Genomic DNA, 20,789 nt, shown 5'->3' with positions numbered 1-20,789 from the left:
CTTCTTCAAACTGAGTCAGGGAAGAGGGAAACCAGAGATATGAAAAGGTACAGCACAGATCAGAGCCAGCACTGATCTCCAAAGAGCCCACAATGGTCCATTGCTGGCTGTGGAGGCGATAATGAGGGGATACAAACAGTAAAACTAGCAGGACAACTAGGATGGGGAGAGATGGAAAGGGGGAATGCAAGGATTATTTAAAATTAGAGAAATCCATATTCATATTAATGTTTTCAGATTATCGTAGCTAACTCAAGATATTCATCTGGATTACAACCAACTTGGGGTGGAAGATTGCAACCTTCACGTGGTCCGCCCTGTTTCGACTAATGCAATCAACTAGACGTGCACAAACAGAAGATCAAATAGAACAAGTTGTCCTACAACTTTAAGCTGTGCATGCCACACGAAAGAAGAAGAAGAACAACAAATTTAGTAATCTGCAAAATAACCACCTCATGAATCCTTTCATTCTAATCTCCTCTGCCTGCACGCGATCCATACCCCTCCATTCACTGCATATTCATGTGCCTATCTAAAAGCCTCTTAAACGCCACTATTGTATCTGCTTCCACCACCATGGCTAGTAGCATGTTCTAGGCCCCCACCACCCTCCAGGTAAAAAAAAATAACTACCCCGCACGATGCAATGTTCATCTTCGCAAAATATTTCCCATTTCTTACACTGTTGCTTACATTATGTAAAATTTGCCATTTTTTACAATCAGAAACACCATCCACTGACTGATAATCAGATACAAACCTCAGCATAGTCATAGTGTGGAATCAGGCCCTTCAGCCCAACTTGCCCACACCAACCAACATGTGCCATCTACATGTCCACTTGTCCACTTGCCTGCATTTGGCCCATATACCTCTAAACCTGTCCTAACCATGTACCCGTCTAATTGCTTCTTAAACATCATAATAACTATCTCCTCCAGCAGTCTATTCCATACACCCACCGCCCTTTGCGTGAAAATGTTGCTCCTCAGATTCCTATAAAATCTTTACCCCTTCACCTTAAATCCATGTTCTCTGGTTCTCGATTCCCAGCACTCTGGGCAGGACACTGTATACCCACCTGATTTATTCCTCTCATCATTTTATATACCTATAGTCCTAGCCTGTTCAACCTCGATATAACTCAGACTCTACACCATTTAACTTAATAACATCTTTGCTTGAACATGGTGCCTAGAACTGAACACAACACTCTAAATGCAGCCAATACACTAACTTCTTATATAACTGCAACATGACCTCCCAACTTCTATATTCAATACTCTGACTGATGAAGGCCAATGCGTTCAAAGCCTTTTTGCCCATCCCTTCTACCCGTGATGCCACCTTCAAGGAACTACATACCTGCACTCTGATCCCTCTGCTCTACAACACTCCCCAGAGCCCGACCATTCACTGTGTAGGTCTTACCCATGTTAGACTTCCCAAAACACAACACCTCACATTTTTCTGTATTAAATTCCATAAACGAGATGCAATTTATCCAGTTGCCTCTCTAATGATGAACACTATCCTTTGTTTCCAAAGCAGAAGCTGCTTGGAGATAAGCCAAGAAAATAATTAAGTAGAAAGGGAAGATAAAAAAAATCTTATAAGCGATGTATACGTTTAGGTTTGTTTATTATTGTCATATGGGACAGGTACAGTGGAAAGCTTTATTATGCATCAGATAATATTGTACAGAAATACAATCAAGCCAAACTCAAGTACAATTAGTAGAGCAAATCGCACAATACAAGGTTCAGAATAAAGTAAACTATGGGTGCTGTCTGTGTGGAGTTTGCACGTTCGCCCTGTGACCATGTTAGTTTTCTCTAGGTGCTCTAGTTTCCTCCCACAATCCAAAAACATACAGGCTTGCAAGTTAATTGGCTTCGGGAAAATTATAAATTGTCTCTAGTGTGTAGGATAGTGTTAGTGTACGGGTTGATCGATGCCTACTCGGTGAGCCGAAGGGCCTGTTTCCGTGATGTGCCTCTAAAACTTGCAGTCTAACGTCTAAAAGAACACCGAGTGTTGGAGTAACTCAGCACTTGGGTCAGGCAGTGTCTCTGGAAAACATGGATAGGTGATGTTTTGAGTTGGGACCCTTCCTCGGTACATAGTTCTCAGCATTTTCACAAGGAGAAGAATAATTATCCAGGGTGGGATATCTTAGATTATGTAGAAACACTAATCAGGCCGAAGAAGGGTCTAACCTGAAAACTTCACCCACCTATGATCTCCAGAGATGCAGCCTGACTCGCTGAGTTACTACAGCACTTTGTGTCTTATACAGGTGAGGGGGGGAGTTTGATTGCCACATACTCCACTCATCTGCCAAAGGCGAGAAATGAAAAGGGCGTTAGACAAAGAGAGAAGCACAGTGAACTGGGTGGGATATAGGAGGTAGGGGACAGAGGAGATAATGCAAGGCTGAACTCCAGTTCGCAAAACGTTCAGCTCTGGGTTTTGTATTATCATTCCCCACCGAAATTTTCACCTGGCTCCCTACAAAACCGACTGATTTTATCAGAGATTAATGGCCAACTTGCAATTAAGTTAATGGATTTTGACGATTCTTTAAAATAGCCTTTTATATAATCTATTTAGAAGCTTCATAAAATATAAAGCAATTACTAGTCAGGAAAAACTGGTTCACAACAAGACCACAATTCATTAGTGAGCGCGTATAGAGATGAAATATAATATTCCATGCAACATTATACCTTTGTGATCTTAGAATTATCTGGTGGCTCAAGACATAGTTGTGCACGCTGGATATAAACAGCCCAAGCTTTCAATTGTCGTGGAAGGCTCATGTTGATGTGAAAAGGAGATCTCTGGCTCTATATGAAAATCACCGAAAACCACTGAGGAACAAGCACCAAGTATCCTGGAGTGTAAACTCTAAGAGTGCATCATTATTTTGCTCTATATGACTAGGTTGTATCCAAAACCCAATTACTAAATGTAGTTTTATGCGCTCTACATGCACAATTACATTACAGCAGGAACTCCAATAATCTCAGTTGTCTCCAGTGAGAAAAGGTTTATATTATCTCATGACTCCAAGTGGCTCCAAGTAGCCGAAGATAGACACAAAGTGCTGGAGTAATTCAGCGGTTCAGGCAGCATCTCTGGAGAACATGGATGGGTGACGTTTTGGGTCGAGACTTCTTCAGACTGAGAGGGATTATATGTTATAGACTTTGAGATTTACCTTTCTTTCAAGTGAACCTAATTTTTTTCCCAGGCCCCTAATGTTTTTTCTGATCGAGTCTGCTTCTTCCACATAGGGACTGTAAGCAGACAACTCCATTTTAGGAACCTGTATTAACCCCTGCATCACACTGACATACTTTAGGGACAATGTACAAACTGTGTACAGACAGCACCTGCAGTGAGAATTGAACCTGGGTCTCTGGTGCTGCACGGCAGCAACTCCACCGCTGCACCATCGTGCCACCATTAAAACAGTGAGAGGCAACTCTGCATCATTAAGCCAATATTGGTGGCCAGTTGGGGGGGGGGGCTTTCTGGAGTGCTAGTATGGGTGTTGTGGGTTGAAGGGACTGGTTTCCAGAGGGCTAGTATGGACATTGTGGGCCAAAAGGATTCTTGGGGTGGCAGCTCGCTCACGGTTGTTGGGCTGGCAGTTGACACGGCTATTTCTTAAAATTCCATTTCAAGCAGGGTGCAAGGCCACCAAATTTAAATGCAGTTTCCTACCATTTCAAGTAGGGTGCAAGGCCACCAAATTCAAGTGCAGTTTCATACCACTTCAAGCAGGGTGCAGGTCCACCAAATTCAAGTGCAGTTTCCGACCACTTCATGCAGGGTGCAAGGCCACAGAATTCAAGTGCAGTTTTATACCATTTCAAGCAGGATGAAACCACCATAAAACCACACAAAACACCACACACAGTGCAGTAGACATTCAGTGTGTTCAGTTGATTCACAGCTCAGAGTCATGACCTCTCCCTCCCCCATCTTGCAGAGACTGATCCACACCCACACTTCCGGGTTTCATAATCCCTCCCCCCTCCCACCGGAAGGGGCGTGGCCTTCATGGTGTGAATGACAGGTGAGAGATTCTCACCATTTTTTAAACACTAATAACGCTTTTATTTTTCATTGATGGGAAGAATCCTCTGCACCTGATGAACGGAGGGGGACTGAGTAAGATGGCCAAAAATTACAGCTGTAAGTGTTAGCGTATTATCTAAAATCAATATACAGTGCAAACAGGAAGTTGTCAATTACCAACCACCACCAACAGCCATTTGCAGTGCTTCACTTCAAACCAACCACCACCAACAGCCATTTGCATTTTCATTTTCATTTTCAAACCACATTAAGGGCACTCGAGGTCAGTAAAACCACACTCACAGTTTAGTAGACAAGTGTTCAGTGTTATTCACAGCTCAGACTGAGAGATGTGACCCTCTCGCTCCCCCATTTTGCAGAGACTGACTGAGGCACTCAACACTTCCGGGTTTTATAGTCCCTCCGGAAGGGGCGTGGTCTTCAGGATAGAGAATCTCAACATTTTTTAAACACTAATAACTCTTTTACTTTTTAATCGATGGGTAAAATCCTCTTGGCCTGCACAGCGGAGGGGGACTCTGAGTAAGATGGCCAAAAATCACAGCCATAAGTGGCAGCGTTTTAAAAAAAAAAATCAATATACAGAACCACAGGAAGTGGTCAAGATCAGACTTTTAGTAATATAGATGTTTTGGGTTGGAATCCTTCTTCAGACTTAAAGTAGAGAGGGTGGCAATGGAAGAGGCCCAGGACAGAAAGGTCAGTAGGGGAATGGAACAGGGATTTGAAACACCCCTACTTTCAGAAGGTTCCCAACCCAAAATGCCACCCATCCTTTTTTCTCTAGAGATGCTGCCTGACCCTGCTGAGTTACTCCAGCACTTTGTGTTTCTCTTTGGTATAAACAATCATCTGCAGTCCTTTGTTTATACATATAGGCTGGTGTAATGCAAAGGTTAAAACAGGCTTTCAAACTAAAATGGAGTTGTCTTCTAACAGTCATTATGTGATGCAAGCAGACTCATTCAGAAAGACAATTAGATTCTTGGGGAAGTAAGTGGGCTCGCTTGAAAGATAAGTAAATCTCAAGGTCTTGAACATACAGCTACAAGGACATGTAGTCAGAAGATAAGATAAACGGTTTCTTTCTGGAGGCAATGAGATTAACTGAGTTCCTGTGCATGTAGAGTGCACAAAATTACATTTAACAATTGGATTTTGGATCCAACCATGTCATATAGAGCAAAATAATGATGCACCCGAGAGTTTGCACTCCAGGATACTTGGCATTTGTTCCTCAATAGTTTTCGATTTTCATGTGGTGGCAAAGATTTTTTGTTTCACTTTTCACTGGAGCACCCACAATAATTTCAGGGTTGGGCCGTTTATATCCATTGTGGACAACATTCATCTTGAGCCAAACAAGTATGCGAGATATTTATAAGATTATAAGTTCTAGCAGCAGAATTAGGCTCTTCGGCCCATCAGGTCTACCCCGCCATTCAATCATGGCTGATCTATCTGTCCCCCTCAACCCTATCCTATTGCCTTCTCCCTATAACCCCTGACAACCTGACTAATCAAGGATCTATCAATCTCTGCCTTAAAAATATCCATTGACTTGATCTCCATGGCCATCTGTGGCAATGAATTCCACAGATTCACCACCCTCTGACGAAAGAAATTCCTCCTCATCTCCTTTCTAAAGCACAAGAAGGCACACAAACGCCTCTGTTTCCGGGGACTGGGGAAAATCCACTTGTCTCCAATGACTCTTACAAACTCCTACAGATTTGCCACAGAAAGCACACTACACCTTGGTTTGCCCAAGATTGTGCAAAATTGCAGAGAGTTGTGGATGTAACCCAGTTAATCACACAGACCAGACTCCCCACCATTGACTTCATCTACATTTCACACCACCTCGGAAAAATAGCCAACATAATCAAAGACTTGTCCCACCCCGGTCATTCCTTCTTCTCCCTGCTCCTATCTGGCAAATGGTATAGGGGCTTTAAAGTGCATGCCACCAGACTCAGGAATAGCTTCTTTCCCATTGTTATCAGGCTTCTGAACAGTCCATCCATAAGTTAGGGTACTGTTAGATTCACCTCTACCCCATTGTGGACAATTGACTTTGTCTAAGGAACTGATGCACTACAATGCAGAGAACTATATTGTATCCTCACCTATGATGTATATATCGTACTTGAGTTTGGCTCAATTGCATTTATGTATGGCCTTATCTGATGATAGGATAGCATAGAAAACAAAGCTTTGCCTCGACACACGTGACAATAATAAACCTCATCCTAAACCTCTTCTTCCTGACACATAATTGCTCTATATTGTACTGATGGTTTTCAGTATTAACGGGGACAGCTAGTTTTTAAAATAGCTGACAGTTGTTTATGGACCAGGGGTGAGGCAAGAGTTTATTAATTATACAAATGCATGCACCACTGGCCAAGCTGTTTCACTACAGCTTCAGCAATTCACAATAAATTCAAAAAACCGTCCATGACAAAGATGTGTTAATCCATCCACATCCTTCATTCATTCCACCCCCAGTGCACAGTGCAGGCAGTGATGTTCAATTCAGAACATGCAGCGCATTTGCAGTAAACCCTCATTACAACCAACCATAGGGGGGGTGAAGGGTAATGGTGCCCGTTATCAGATTGCCCACTATAACCTGGGATGGTACAGGTTTAGAGAGTGCGGCACGGTGGCGCAGCGGAAGAGTTGCTGCCTTGGAGCACCAGAGACCCGAGTTCGAACCTGACAACATCGGTCAGGTACGGAGTTTGCATGTTCTCCCTATGACAGCGTAGGTTTCTACGGGTGTGCCAGTTTCCTCCCACACTCTGGACTTGTCTCTTGAAAATTGTAATGGCATTTAGGTCTCAATGATGAAAGATGTTCTCTCCCCATTTTAACTGCTTCGGAATTTTATTGGGTTGTTTCAGTACACTTAGCTTTGTTTATCACCACATGTACCGAGCTACAGTGAAAAGCTTTTTTATTGCATGCTCTCCAGTCAACGGAAAGACGATACACGATTACAATCAAGCGGTCCATTGTGTTCACATACAGGATAAAGGATATATCGTTTGGTGCAAGATAAAGTCCAATAAAGTCTATAAAAAGTAGTTCAAGGGTCTTCAGTGAGGTAGATGGGAGGTCAGGACTGCTCTCTAGTTGGAGAGGATGGTTCGGTTGCCTGATAACAGCTGGGATGGAACTGTCCCTGAATCTAGAGGTACGAGTTTTCAAATTTCTGTACCTCTTGCCTGATGTGAGATGGGAGAAGAGGGGAGTGGCTTGGATACATATATCAATTAAACGCTCTTAACCCTTGACGCTCCCCACATAGTGCAAGTGAGATCAACTGTACTCTGTGTGATTTACTTAGTCTTACAGAGAGAACAAACTACTGCCAACACACGCTGTTTGTAAACAACTGGCTTTGTGGGAAGATAAAGTGAACAGTGGCTGTACATGTGGGTCATTGATGGGCAAAGCTACAGAACAAATGGTCAAAGCAGAAACAAAGATCTGCAGGTGCTGGTTAATACACAAACGGACACATAGAAAATAGGTGGTGTAGTCCATTCAGCCCTTTGAGCCAGCGCCACCATTCAATATGATCATGGCTGATCATCCACAATCAGTACCCTATTCCTGCTTTATCCTCATATCCCTTGATTCCGTTAGCCCTAAGAGCTATATCTAACTCTCTCTAGAAAACATCCAGTGAATTGGCCACCACTGCCTTCAATGCCACAGATTCACAACTCTCTGGATGAAAAAAAGTTTTCCCTCATCTCAGTCATAAATGGACTACCCCTTATTCTTAAACTGTGACCCCTGGTTCTAGACTCCCCCAATATCAGGAACACTTCTCCTGCATCTAGCCTGGAGTAACTCAGTGGGTCGGGCAGCATCCCTGGAGAACACGGATAGATGACGTTTCAGGTCGGGATCCTTCTTCAGACGGATTGTGGGGAGGGAGGATGGGGGGGAAGAAAAAATGGATGGGAGAGGCAGTACAGGGCATCAGGCAATTGGTCGACACAGGCAAAGGGGATTTTTTCCACAGGCAGATGTTTGGAACAAAGGCCAGAGATAAGAACAGTAGGTGTGAGACAGGTTTCAAGAGTTGTGGATTGTGGGGGGGGGGGGGGGGGGGGGGGGGGGGGGGGGGTGGGGGGGGGGGGGGGGGGGGGGGGGGGGGGGGGGGGGGGGGGGGGGGGGGGGGGGGGGGTAATAAGTGGAAGTGCAGGTGGGGTGCAGGGGAGGGAAAAAAGGAGGTGAAAAAGAGGTTGGAGGTTACCCAAACGGAATAAAGGCCACGAGCAAACATAAATTCAATAATATTGGAGACAGATAATCTCAGCATAAAGAAGGGCTCCGACCCGAAACGTCACCTACTCCTTTTCTCCAGAGATGCTGCCCGACCCACTGACTTACAGACGGACCCACTGACCCGCTATATTTTGTGTCCATCTTCTGTGTAAACCAGCATCGGCATATCCTTCCTGCACAATATAGATTTTGGAGTTGCTCGGCAGGTTAACCTGCATCCGTGAATAGAAAAACAGAGCTAACATTCAATTGATGATCTTTCTTGGGAGATCAGCCCGACCTGCTCAGCAATTTGTTTTAACTTTCAGATTTTTGGCATTTAATTTATTATCTGCAGGAAGTAGCAGCAAAATAACACAATTGTGGATACGGTCATCCTGATTAGGAAATCAGGCAGCTGTTCCCTGCTGTTAGGCATGGAGAAACTGTCTTGTGCATTAAACAAACTCTTTCATCAGTGCAAGCTGTGCAAAATGTGACTCTCAGATTGTCGCTTATTAAGACAAAATGAGGCAAGGACATGTCTGCAAGGAACAGAACAACAGACATGACCCACTCCAAGCCATACCCAATCATCGTTTCATTGTCTGGATAACTCCTTATCACCTAGTCTACAGCCAACAATGGACCGTTGTGGGCCCCACCTTTCCTTGATCATCCTTACTCTTTGCATAGCTTGTATTCATTTGTTCTACATCACTATGTTTCACCGTCTACATCTCCTTTTCACCTGACCCTCAGCCAATAAGATCATGGGAGACCCCTTCCACCCCTGCAACGGACTGTTCCAGCTGCCACGGTCAGGCAAACGCCTCCGTTGCCATGCTGTGAGAACGGAGAGGTTGAGAAGGAGTTTCTTCCCAGAGGCCATTAGGACTGTAAACTCCTATCTTAAATCCATCAATCCATGATTCCTTTATCACACTCTTACACACCAATGCTTTCAGCACAGTTAGGCAGAGATTTGCAAGTTTATTCCCTTCCCAAAACCAGAGAATAGACCCCAAGCACTTTGACCTTTACCGCCAGATATGGACACAAAAAGCTGGAGTGACACAGCAGCTCAGGCAGCTTCTCTGGAGACAAGGGATAGGTGATGTTTCGGGTCGAGACCCTTCTTCAGGCTGATAGTCAGGGGAGAGGGCACAGAGATATGCAAAAAAAGTACAAAGAGCAAATTAATGAAAGATATCCAGAAAGACAGCCCAAAGCCAGCAACAATGATCCAGGAAAGGTGGAGCCCACAATGGTCCATTGATGGCTGTGGGGGAAGGTATAACGTGCAATACAAAGAGTGAAACTCAGCAGGACGACAGTGAAACTAGTACGATGACTAGTGCGAGGGAGGGATGGAGAGAGAGGGGAAGCAAGGATTACATGAAGTTAGAGAAATCAATATTCACACCACTGTTTATTCACACCATAGTATAGGCTGAGCGTAAGTGAGCCTCAAAAAGGCAGCCAGCATCATCAGAGACCCACACCACTCTGACCACACTCTTACTACACTCTTTAGAATGTAGAGATCACCGTGGGAACAGACCATTCCACCCACCGACCATCGATCACCCCGTGCACTTGCACTATCCTAGTGGGGACAATTTACAGCAGCCAATTAACCCTCAAACCCGCATGTCGTTGGAATGTGGGAGGAATCTGGAGCGGCCGGAGAAAGCCCTCGCAGTCAAACAGGGAGAACATACAGACAGCGCCCGTAGTCAGGATCCAACCTGGGTCTCTGGTGCTGTAAGGCAGAAACTCTACCACTGTGCTAGTGTGCCGCCTCCTGCCATCAGGAAGAAGGTACACTCTGAAAACTGACCTCCAGTTTCAGTCTGAAGAAGGGGCTCGACCCGAAACATCACCTATTCCTTCGTCCCTTAGATGCTGCCTCACCCGCTGAGTTTCTCCAACATTTTTATCTACCTTCCAAGTTCAGTAACAGCTCTTGAACACTAGAAACGCCAACTAAACTATGAACTATGAACCATCCTGGTTGCACTAGGGACCTTGGGCGTTTTGCACCAATTTCGTTTTTTGTTTTAATTTATTGTCGTTATTGGTTATTATGTTATCAATGAGTTCTGTGTTTACAGGTGTGTTAAGCTGCTGCAAGAAAGAATTTCATCGTTCCATGGTTAGCAAGAGTCGATAATGTTTAATTGTGATATGTATCGACAACGGAACAATTAACTTCTTACTCGCAACAGCATAACAGGCCTGAAAACAAAATACCCAAGATAAGTGTTTGGCACGGACTTGAAGGGCCGAGATGGCCTGTTTCTGTGTTGTAATGGTTATATGGTTATATAACATCATAAACAAATAAATCAATAAATTACAAAAAAAAATTATATCAATGCACAACAAATCACTAGTGCAGCCAGGACACTTCATAGTTTAGCCGTGTTCATGAGCCTGTTGGCTGTCGGGAAGAAGCTGCTCCTGAATTTTACAGTTTTCAGGCTCCTTCCTGTGCCATCTTTCCGATGACAGGAGTCAAAGGAGAGTGTGGCCAGGGTGCTGGCTGTTTTCCTGAGGCAGCGACTCCTGTAGATCCCATCGATGGTGGCGAGGTCAGTCCCGTGTGGTCCGGGAAGCGTCCACCACATTTTATAATCTCCTTTGTTCCTGGGCAACATAGAACATTGAACATTCTTGACTCTATTGGAGAGTTCAGTTTTAGAGATACAGCGGGGAAAGAGGACTTTCGAACCCACCAGGTCCGCACTGACCAGCGATCACCCGTTCACACTTGTTCTGTCCTATATACACTAGGGACAATTTTTAATTCACCTACAAACCTTTACGTCTTTGGGATGTGGGAAGAAACCAGAGCACCCAGAGAAAACCCATGCGGGCACAGGGGGAACGTGCAAACTCCACACAGACAGCACCCGTGGTCAGGGTGAACCTGGGTCTCTGGCGCTGTGAGGCAGCGACTTTAATGCTGTGCCACTAGTTACGTTGCTGGGAAACTTCCAAAAGTTGGGGGAAATAAAAAACAATGGCACAATAGATGAGCATTAGGCAGTTCCCCATCGCACAGCAGGTGGGGTGATGTGTATGACAGGATTCTGCAGGGATATCTAATCACACCCCTTGATGAGGCAGTACATCACACTCTGGTCCGAGAATAGCCGGCAATCACAGATCCATTTCACATCGTGGTGTAACGCCAAGATTACTTCACATCTCCATTCCTTTTAAAGGCTCCCAAAAATTACTTGTAGCCAAACTTCGACAATATTCAGACCAACGTACATAATCACATTCCATTCTGTTGAAAACTAATACTCGAGTCGAAGGACTTAAACACACGTCTCACCCCAGCCAATCCCACTTCTCTCATCGGTCAAAAGGAAAAGTGTGGAAACACATACCTTCAGATTCAGGGACAGTTTCTTCCCAGCTGTTATCATCTGAACCATCCTACCAACACCTAGAGAGCAGCCCTGAGCTACTATCTTCCTCATTGGAGACTCTTGGACTGTCTTTGATCGGACTATACTGGATTTTATCTAGTACTTTTCCCACACAAAGGGCAATTGGTGTATGGAACAAGGTAGTTGAGGCAGGTACAATAGCAACATTAAAGAAGCATTTAGACAGGTGTCTTTCAGCCCAACTTGCCCACTCTAACCAACATGCCTACACTAGTCCTACCTGCCTGCTTTTGGCCCATATTCCTCTAAACCTATCCTATCCATGTACTGTCTAATCATTTATTAAACTTGCATTGTACCTGCCTCAAATACCTCCTCTGGCAGCTTGTTCCATGCACCCACCACCCTTTGTGTGAAAAAGTTACCCCGCAGATTTCTATTAAATCTTTCCCCTTCACCTTAAACCTATGTTCTCTGCTTCTGGATTCCCCGACTCTGGGCAAAAGACTACATCTATCCGATCTATTCCTCCCGTGATTCTATACACAATGAAATTTAATAAAGCAATAAATTAAAAAGTGGCAATACAATATTAACAGCATTTCTTCTCACCATTTTAAATTACTTTATTTCCACTCACCAAGGGTGGTGGGTTTACGGAACAGGCAGGCAGAGGAGGTAGATACAAGGAACTGCAGATGTTGGTTTGCAAATAAAAAAGACACAAAGTGCTGGAGTAACTTAGCTGGTCTCTGGGGAACATGGGTAGGTGACGTTTTGGGTCGGGACCCTTCTTCAGACTCATGACGGGATAGTTGAGACAGGCACCATAAAGAGACTCATGGAAAGGTACATGGATAGGAAATGTTTAGAGGGATATGGGCCGAACGCGGGAAAATGGGACAAAGCTTAGATGGGGCACCTTGGTTGGCATGGACGAGTTGGGCCAAAGAGCCGGTTTCTGTGCTGTAGGACTCTAACTTGTAGTGTGTGGAGGAAGGGTACAAAGTAGCCATTTTACTACATGCATAATGTTTTCATTTTCTACTCGATGGAGATTGTTGTTAGTTCATTTTGCACCTACTCCGTAGAGCAGTGTGGGAGGTTAATGGGGTGTATTTTGGTCAACATGGGACAACTTGGGCTGAAGGGCCTGTTTCCATGCTGTATACACATCTGCAAACACAACACATATTTGCTGAGGGTTGTGTACATTGATTCTGAAGAACCTTTGAGTGCGCATAATGGAAAATTCAAGCTATCACGTTTCTAAGACTGGGAACACTAGATGTATTGGGATCAAATTCAAAGGACTAATGGAAAATCTATCGTAGCCCTCAGACACAGATCAGCTTCACACTCAACACGAAAATGCACATTTAATGCTTACAGCTCTGATCATAGGACGTAAAACAGTACTACACAGGAAGTAGAAACAAGAACTGCAAATGCAGGTTTATACCAAAGATAGACACAAAGCGCTGATGTGACTAAACGGGTCAGGCAGCATCTCTGGAGAAACAGTAGGAGTGACGTTTCAGATCAGAACCTTTCTTCAGACTGAGAACAGAGTACCACAAGAACAGGCCCTTCGACCTCCAATGTCCATGACAAACGTTATGCCAAGTTAAACTAATCTCCGCTGATGTACACGATCCATGTACCTTCATTCCCTGCACATATAACAAAGCCTCTTTAATGCCACTATCATATCTGCCTCCACCTCCACCCCTGGCAGCACATTCCAGGCACTCGCCACTCTCTGTGTAATACGACTTGCCCTGCACATCTCCTTTAAACCTTGCCCCTCTCACCTTAAACCTATGCCCTGTAGCATTATCGTATATATATATATCGACAATAAAGGCTATCTAATCTAATCTAAAATTATGTCACAATAAAAAAACCATGTCCTGCTTCACTCCCTATTCAAGGGAAAGGATACTGGAGAGAAAAAAAATACAAAGTGCTGGAGTAACTCAGCGGATCAGGCAGCCTCTCTGGAGAACATGGATAGGTGACGTTTTGGGTTGGGATCCTTCTTCAGACTGTTTGTAGTACGGGCGAGAGAAGAAGGGTCTCACCCACATCTGCAGTTCCTTGTGTGTAAAGGATACTGGAGCTCTGAAATTGCACAGGAAGCTGAACTGAATGTAACGCAGCCTGAAAACGTCGATATGAGAAAACAAGCTTTGAGAATTACTGTGACAGATCGTTGTGGTGACAGAGAGGATGTGGGGGGGGGGGGAGGAGGGGGAGAGATGTGGAATTACATAACTCTCCACAACCTAGGGTTTGCAGACAGCCCGACTTGATACGATCATTTAAAATGGGACAAAAATGCAGGACACAACTCACACTGATATCATCCATGAACCATGAGTTAGCATTAGAGCACTCACTGGAATTAAGTGCTAAAACATGCAGAAAGGATTCATTGCTTTACTGTAAGTGGGAACTTCGCAGCTGCCTGTGAGAATGCATTTCTAGACATATGGGATCTGTTACTTGCTAACTGTCGATGATATGCTTAGACTACCATGGTTTCTCAGTGACGTTTGGGAAAAAAAATAAAATAGGAATTTGCCTGAATTTTCCACAAATCTTCCACATTTGTTTTTCCCCCTTTTCCCTGGAATTACATTGGTGAATATGGTTGAATCTAACCGGCTCCTTCTCATAATATAAACTATCATGTATTTAATTTATCATAAATCTTTTATTATTATATCTGTTAACTGAACAAAAAGTTAAATTAAGTGAGAGTGTTAATTTATAACTTAAATTATAAATTATAATATAATTCAACCATTAGCTGATCTATCTTTCTTCCCTCTCAACCCCATTCTCCTGCTTTCTCCATGTAATCTTTGATGCCCTTCCCAATCAAGCAAAATTTTCTTTAGGGTTTATTTGAATTTGGCATTATTTTATATGTATCCCAATTATTAAATTAATTATAATTTATAATTTAAGTTATAAATGAACTCACTTGATTTTATTTTGTTGAGTTTAGAGATACAATGTGGAAACAGGCTCTTCGACCCACCGAGTCCACATCAACCATCAATCACCCGTTCACACTAGTTCTATATTATCCCACCTTTGCATACACTCCCTACACACTAGGGGCAATTTACAGAGTGCCAATTAACCTGCAAACACACAAGTGTTTTTTTGGATGTGGGAGGAAACCGGAGCACCCAGAGGAATCTCACACGGTCACTGGGAGAACGTGCGCACTCCGTATAGAGAGCACCCAAGGTCAGGATCGAACCTGGAGTCTCTGGGTTCTATAACTCTGGCGCTCTAAAGCAGCAACTACTGCTGCACCACTGTGCTGCCCTAATGTTATTGGGATACAAACCAAAAATCAAAATATGCTAAAGGAATAATTTCAAATAAATCCAGGAGGATTTTTATCTTGATTAGGAAGGGCATCAAAGGTTACATGGATAAGGCTGGAGGATGGGGTTGTGAGGGAAGATAGATCAGCCATGATTGAACATAGGAGCCGACTTGTTGGGATGCAATGGCATCATTCTGCTCCTATGTCTTATTATGGTCATAAATTGTACAACAATTGAGATCAGAGGATATTGAAGACCGAATCTCATGGAATAGATAAAATGTGTAGGGAGGAATTGCAGACGCTGGTTTAGATTGAAGATAGACACAAAAAGCTGGAGTAAGTCAGCAGGACAGGCACCATTTCTGGAGAAAAGGAATAGGTGACGTTTCAGGTCCAGACTCTTCTTCAGACGCTCATTGTGTAGAGTTAGTCTAGTGTTCCCTTGATTCTAAAGCTGTACCTAAAGTGATATTCTCAAAGCACTCACCATTTACAAAGCAAGGAACGGTGATCATAATTCAATAAGCTTCATACACACCTAGACAATTTAAACTGAATTAATTAACCCCATCTGATGTCAGTCCAGATGGGCCGTGTAAACAAACAGGCAGATCTTAAACACAACGCTAACCCACCGAGCATGAATATCACTAGTTCTAGCAAGGGATATTAATGATTAAGGGGATAAAAACATCTTCACTGTCTGATGAGAGCAAGATGCAAGTGTGGCGTTCACTAAAACTACCAGTTAAATGGCTCGTTTATGCAAAAATATGGCTCAAATACTCAAAGATAGACACAGAATGACTCAGCGGGTCAGGCAGCACCTCTGGAGAAAAACAAATAGGTGGAGTTTCAGGTCGGGACCTTTCTTCAGGCTGACTCCCCTGACTCTCAGTCTGAAGAAGGGTCTTGATCCAAAACACCACCTATTCCTTTTCTCCAGAGATGCTGCCTGTCCCACTGAGTTACTCCAACATTTTGTGTCTGTCTTCGGTGTAAGAGGAACCAGCATCTGCAGTTCCTCCCTACACAATTATTGCTTGTTTTGTACCCAGGAGCCAGATTGAAACCACTCCTGAGATCGATTGAATTTTCATAAGCTCATAAAACATAGGAGCAGAATTAGGCCATTCGGCCCATCCAGTCTACATCACCATTCAACCATGGCTGATCTATCTTTCCCTCTCCACCACATTCTCTTGCCTGCTCCCCATAACCATTGACACGTTTATTCATCAAGAATCTATGAATCTCCGCCAGGAAAATACCCAACACATTGTTCAAAACATGTTCAACCTTTCCAACGCTGCATTTTGTGCTCTGGTATTTTATTTAATTCGTCACATGTTTAAATCATAATGTTTTAGTTTGAATTGTCTACTACTGTATATCGTGTTGCTATTTGCGAGCAAAGCACCAAGGCAAATTGTTTGTATGTATACACACTTGGCTAATAAAAAACATATTCGATTATTCAATTCAGTTTTAATATCGTGTGCAGTTAAATAATGTCAATTTCCAAACAAACAGTCACAAGTTCATCAGAGGACCTCTGAAGACACTTAAAGATCCCATTCCCCTCCCCCAAACACATTCAAAAACACACACACACACACAAAAATCACAGTAGACCGCAAACTCCTAGCCTCTACTTTTTGATTCATCTCAGCAGTTAATCTCAATAACAATTCACGGCAGCGGTTAAAGAGAGAATGGACACGACTCACCCAAAAGCAACGCGACCAACTGGATGGGAATGCACTTCATTGTTGCAACCGCCTGAAAAGCATTTGCTCTCACCAACACGTTACAGCCCGGGTTGTCTCACACAACTATCCAGTCTTCGTGCAGTGTGGAGCTCCCAGGGTCAAGGCTACTAGAGAGGGGGAGGTGTTGAGTCGAGGGCAGTGGGATGGCTTGAAGTAAGGTTAAAGCCAGGTACATTTCCGAGAGCTTCTCAGCGCGGCACGGTCATCCCACCGACTACTTGGCTACACTGGAAACACACAGGCTCTCGCTTTATAGGCTGGGGTGGTTCAAAACAAGGCGACAGATCCGCCCCAGAAGCAGACGGAATGGATGCAGTGAGTGGAAGAGAAAAGGAGGTGGGATCTCGACGTCCAATAGTGGGCGGAAAGGTGGGTTGTTCAAGCCTTGAGAGAGAGAGAGAGAGAGGAGGAATAGATGGAGAGGGAGGGAGGGATAGGGGATAGAGAGGGAGGGATAAGAAAGAGAGAGCGAGAGAGAGAGATATGAAGAGGGATGCGAAAGTAGGGGGGAGGGAGAGGGATGGATGCAGAGGACGGGAGGGAGAGAGGGGAAGGGAGGGATAATGGAAGGGAGGAGACATAGAGCTAAAGGGATGGGCAGATTAATGGATGTTAAGTGGGAAAGGGCAGAGTGAAGATAGAGAGGTACAGATACAAAAATCAATGAGCATTCAGAGGTAGGGAGTGCTTGGAGAAGCTAGTGTTGAACACAAGGGAGGGGGAGAGAGAGAGAGAGAGAGACAAAGGAAACATATGCTGTGAGCTGCACTGTGCTGCGTGTGGCTCCCGAAGGCTGGAAGGAATAAAGAGAGGAACTAAAGTGATTTTTTTATTTCCCCTTTGCTGAACATTTCAAGTTGAAATAAAATAAACATCAATGGTACAGAACTATGAGCAAAACACAAAGCGCTGGAGGAAATCAGCAGGATCAGTGGAGGGAACGAACAGGCAATGATGATGTACACATGTATGGTATATCTGTTTGGATAGCTTGCAAAACACACTTTTGTGCCCCATATCTGAGGAAGGATGTACTGGTGTTGGAGAAGGTCCAGAGGAGATTTACGAGAATGACCCTGGGGATAATTGGGTTAACATATGATGAGCGTTTGACGGCACTGGGCTTGTACTCGCTGGAGTTTAGAAGGAAGAGGGGGAAACTCATTGAAACGTACGGAACAGTGAAAGGTCTGGATACTGTGAGTGTGGAGAGGATGTTTCCCGTAGTGGGAGAGTCTCGGACCAGAGGGCACAGCCTCAGAATAATAATACGTTCCTGTAGACAGGACACGAGGAGGAATTTCTGTAGTTAGAGGGTAGTGAATCTGTGGAATTCATTGCCACAGACAGCTGTGGATACCACGTCAATGGATTTGTTAAGGTGGAGAAGGGAGAAAGATAGATCCGCCATGATTGAATGGCAGAGTAGACTTGATGGGCCAAATGGCCTAATTCCACTCCTACAACATGAATTTACGTCAGGTGTGGTGTTAGTTGCTTTGTTGGACGTAGATCCCCTTTATCCCTAACGGGGCCACACAAACTCAGTGGACAATGTGCCCGCCCACCTCCAACACTGCCAGGAACATTCACAAACATGACACCCAGGGACCAAACTGGTGAGAGGCAAGATTGGCGGGGGGCTGAGTTAATCAACAAATGTTGTATCTGTTCAGCTAAACTAAATATTTGGAACAAAGAATATAGATCATAGAACAGCACAGCACAGGAACGGGCTATTCGGCCCACAATGTCCATACCGAACATGATGCCAAGTTGAAGTAATCTCCCCTGCCTGCGCGTGATCCATATCCCTCCATTCCCCGTATATCCATGTGCCTATCCAAGTCTTTTAAATATGGTGCCAATGTGGTGCAGCGGTAGAGTTGTGCCTTACAGCGCCGGGTTTGATCCTGACTACAGGTGCTGTCTGCACGGAGTTTGCACGTTCTCCCTGTGACCACGTGGGTTTTCTCCGGGTGCTCCGGTTTCCTCGCACACTCCAAAGACATACAGGTTTGTAGGTTAATTGGCTTCGGTAAAATTGTGTGCCCTAGTGTGTAAGATCGTGTTAGTTTACTGGGTGAGTGAGCGCTGATCGGCGTGGACTCGGTGGGCCTGTTTCCACACTGTATCTCTAACGTCTCAACGCCATTATCGCATCTGCCTCCACTACATACCCTGGCAGCATATTTCAGTCAAACAGGCTGTAATGGAGCAAGTACATTTACCTACATTTTGGAACTGTGATGTTATAATAGGTGGAAAGAAAATAGTAAATTCTTCTATTTCTGGGAACAAACATCCCTCACATCATTGAGCAGAACAATACACTGTGTAACCAATAATATCACCAAACACTGGTTGTCAAGGAAATAAATGTACCCTCTGCTAGGTTCTATATAATTTGCATATTATTCACAGCATTAAAGAGATAAACCATGCTGCTATTTTTAAGAATCTTACAAAGCAACTTCAAAAGGAGTAGTACCACTGTGCTACTCCCTAGCATAATGTTATTCAACTCTTTATACCTCTTCTGTGCCACTCTAATTTTTTTACCAGAATGATACCTGTATTCGAGGGTCCAGGAATGGTCCTGTCTGTGCGGAGTTTGCACCATCTCCCTGTGAATGTGTGGGTTTTCTCCGGGTGTTCCCATGTCCTCCCACATCGCAAAGACATGCAGGTTTGTATTGGCCCTCTGTAAAATTGTCCCTACTGTGTAGGGAGTGGATGCAAGTGTCGGATAACATAGAAACAGTGTGAGCAGGTGATCGATGGCCGGCGTGGATTTGGTGGACCAAAGATAGAACCAAGGAACTGCAGATGCTGGTTTCTACCAAACATAGACACAAATTAACTCAGCAGGTCAGGCAGCATCTCTGGAGAAATAAATGCGTGAAGTTTTGGGTCAGATGCCTGAAGAGGGGTCCTGACTCGAAATGTCACCCATCCTTTTTCTCCAGAGATGCTGCCTGACCCATTGAGTTACTCCAATACTTTGTGTCTATCGTTGGTTGGTGGGCCGACGGGTCCGTTTCCATGCTGTATCTTTCAATCAATGGGACACCATCTGGGAAACAAGGAATTTGGTTCCTTCCACTCCTGATATGGTGATCTTCTGTCTTTGAAGGACTTTGTGCTACATCCTCCCTCGACTCCATTAAGGGATCTCAGCAGTCCTTCCAGGCCTTAGCTCCTGCAGCCTGTACATCGGCGATAACAATCGTAGACTCGGCAACCATTTTGACAAACACTTACGCTCGGTCCGTCAAGGCCTAGGGTATCTCCCAGTTGCCAACTATTTAAACTCCCTGTCCCATTCCCACACAGACCTTTCTGTCCTGGGCCTCCTCCATTGCCAGAGTGAACCCACACGCAAGTAGGAAGAACAGCACCTCATATTTCGCTTGGGTAGCTTACAACCCAGTGGTATGAATGTTGAATTCTTCAATTTTAAGTAACTTCTACAAACACCCCCCTCCCTCCCCCCTGCCATCCCCTAAACTACTCACACAGAGACAGCACCCGAGGTCAGGATCAAACCCGATTCTCTGGCGCTGTGAGGCACCAACTCTACCCGAGAGAGTCTGTGATGGAGATCACAAGCAAATGTAGTGCCCCAGTATAATCCATAATCACAATGCATGAAAGATTGGAGCTGATGTTATAAATTATTTGTTGACTATTCTTCCTACTCTGCAACTCAAAGAACTAATGTGAAAGAAATGAGAATTTTGACTCAGAAATCACAACTTCTTTGAAGGGATGTATATTACCAAGAAACATGAATGCACAATACAGATATTTAATTGGCTACTTGATACCACTTGAAGATTAAAAAAAGAGGGGAAA

At 44.2% G+C, this 20,789-nt stretch overlaps 1 protein-coding gene across 1 annotated transcript in view; it reads right to left on the bottom strand.

The window, feature by feature from the left end:
• LOC129702741 (immunoglobulin superfamily member 3-like) overlaps window positions 1–17,300 on the bottom strand; it is a 154,634-nt gene extending 137,334 nt beyond the window's left edge. The window contains 1 exon segment of the mRNA XM_055644682.1: window positions 16,890–17,300. Coding sequence (XP_055500657.1) covers window positions 16,890–16,929 — 40 coding nt within the window. The 5' untranslated portion in view covers window positions 16,930–17,300.
• Between the last annotated feature and the right edge of the window lie 3,489 nt (window positions 17,301–20,789).

The sequence above is a fragment of the Leucoraja erinacea genome, chromosome 13, assembly GCF_028641065.1.
Source record: "Leucoraja erinacea ecotype New England chromosome 13, Leri_hhj_1, whole genome shotgun sequence".
Classification (NCBI taxonomy): Eukaryota; Metazoa; Chordata; class Chondrichthyes; order Rajiformes; family Rajidae; genus Leucoraja; species Leucoraja erinaceus.
The sequence above is the reverse complement of the archived record's forward strand: the minus strand, read 5'-3'. Positions and strand labels throughout refer to the sequence as shown.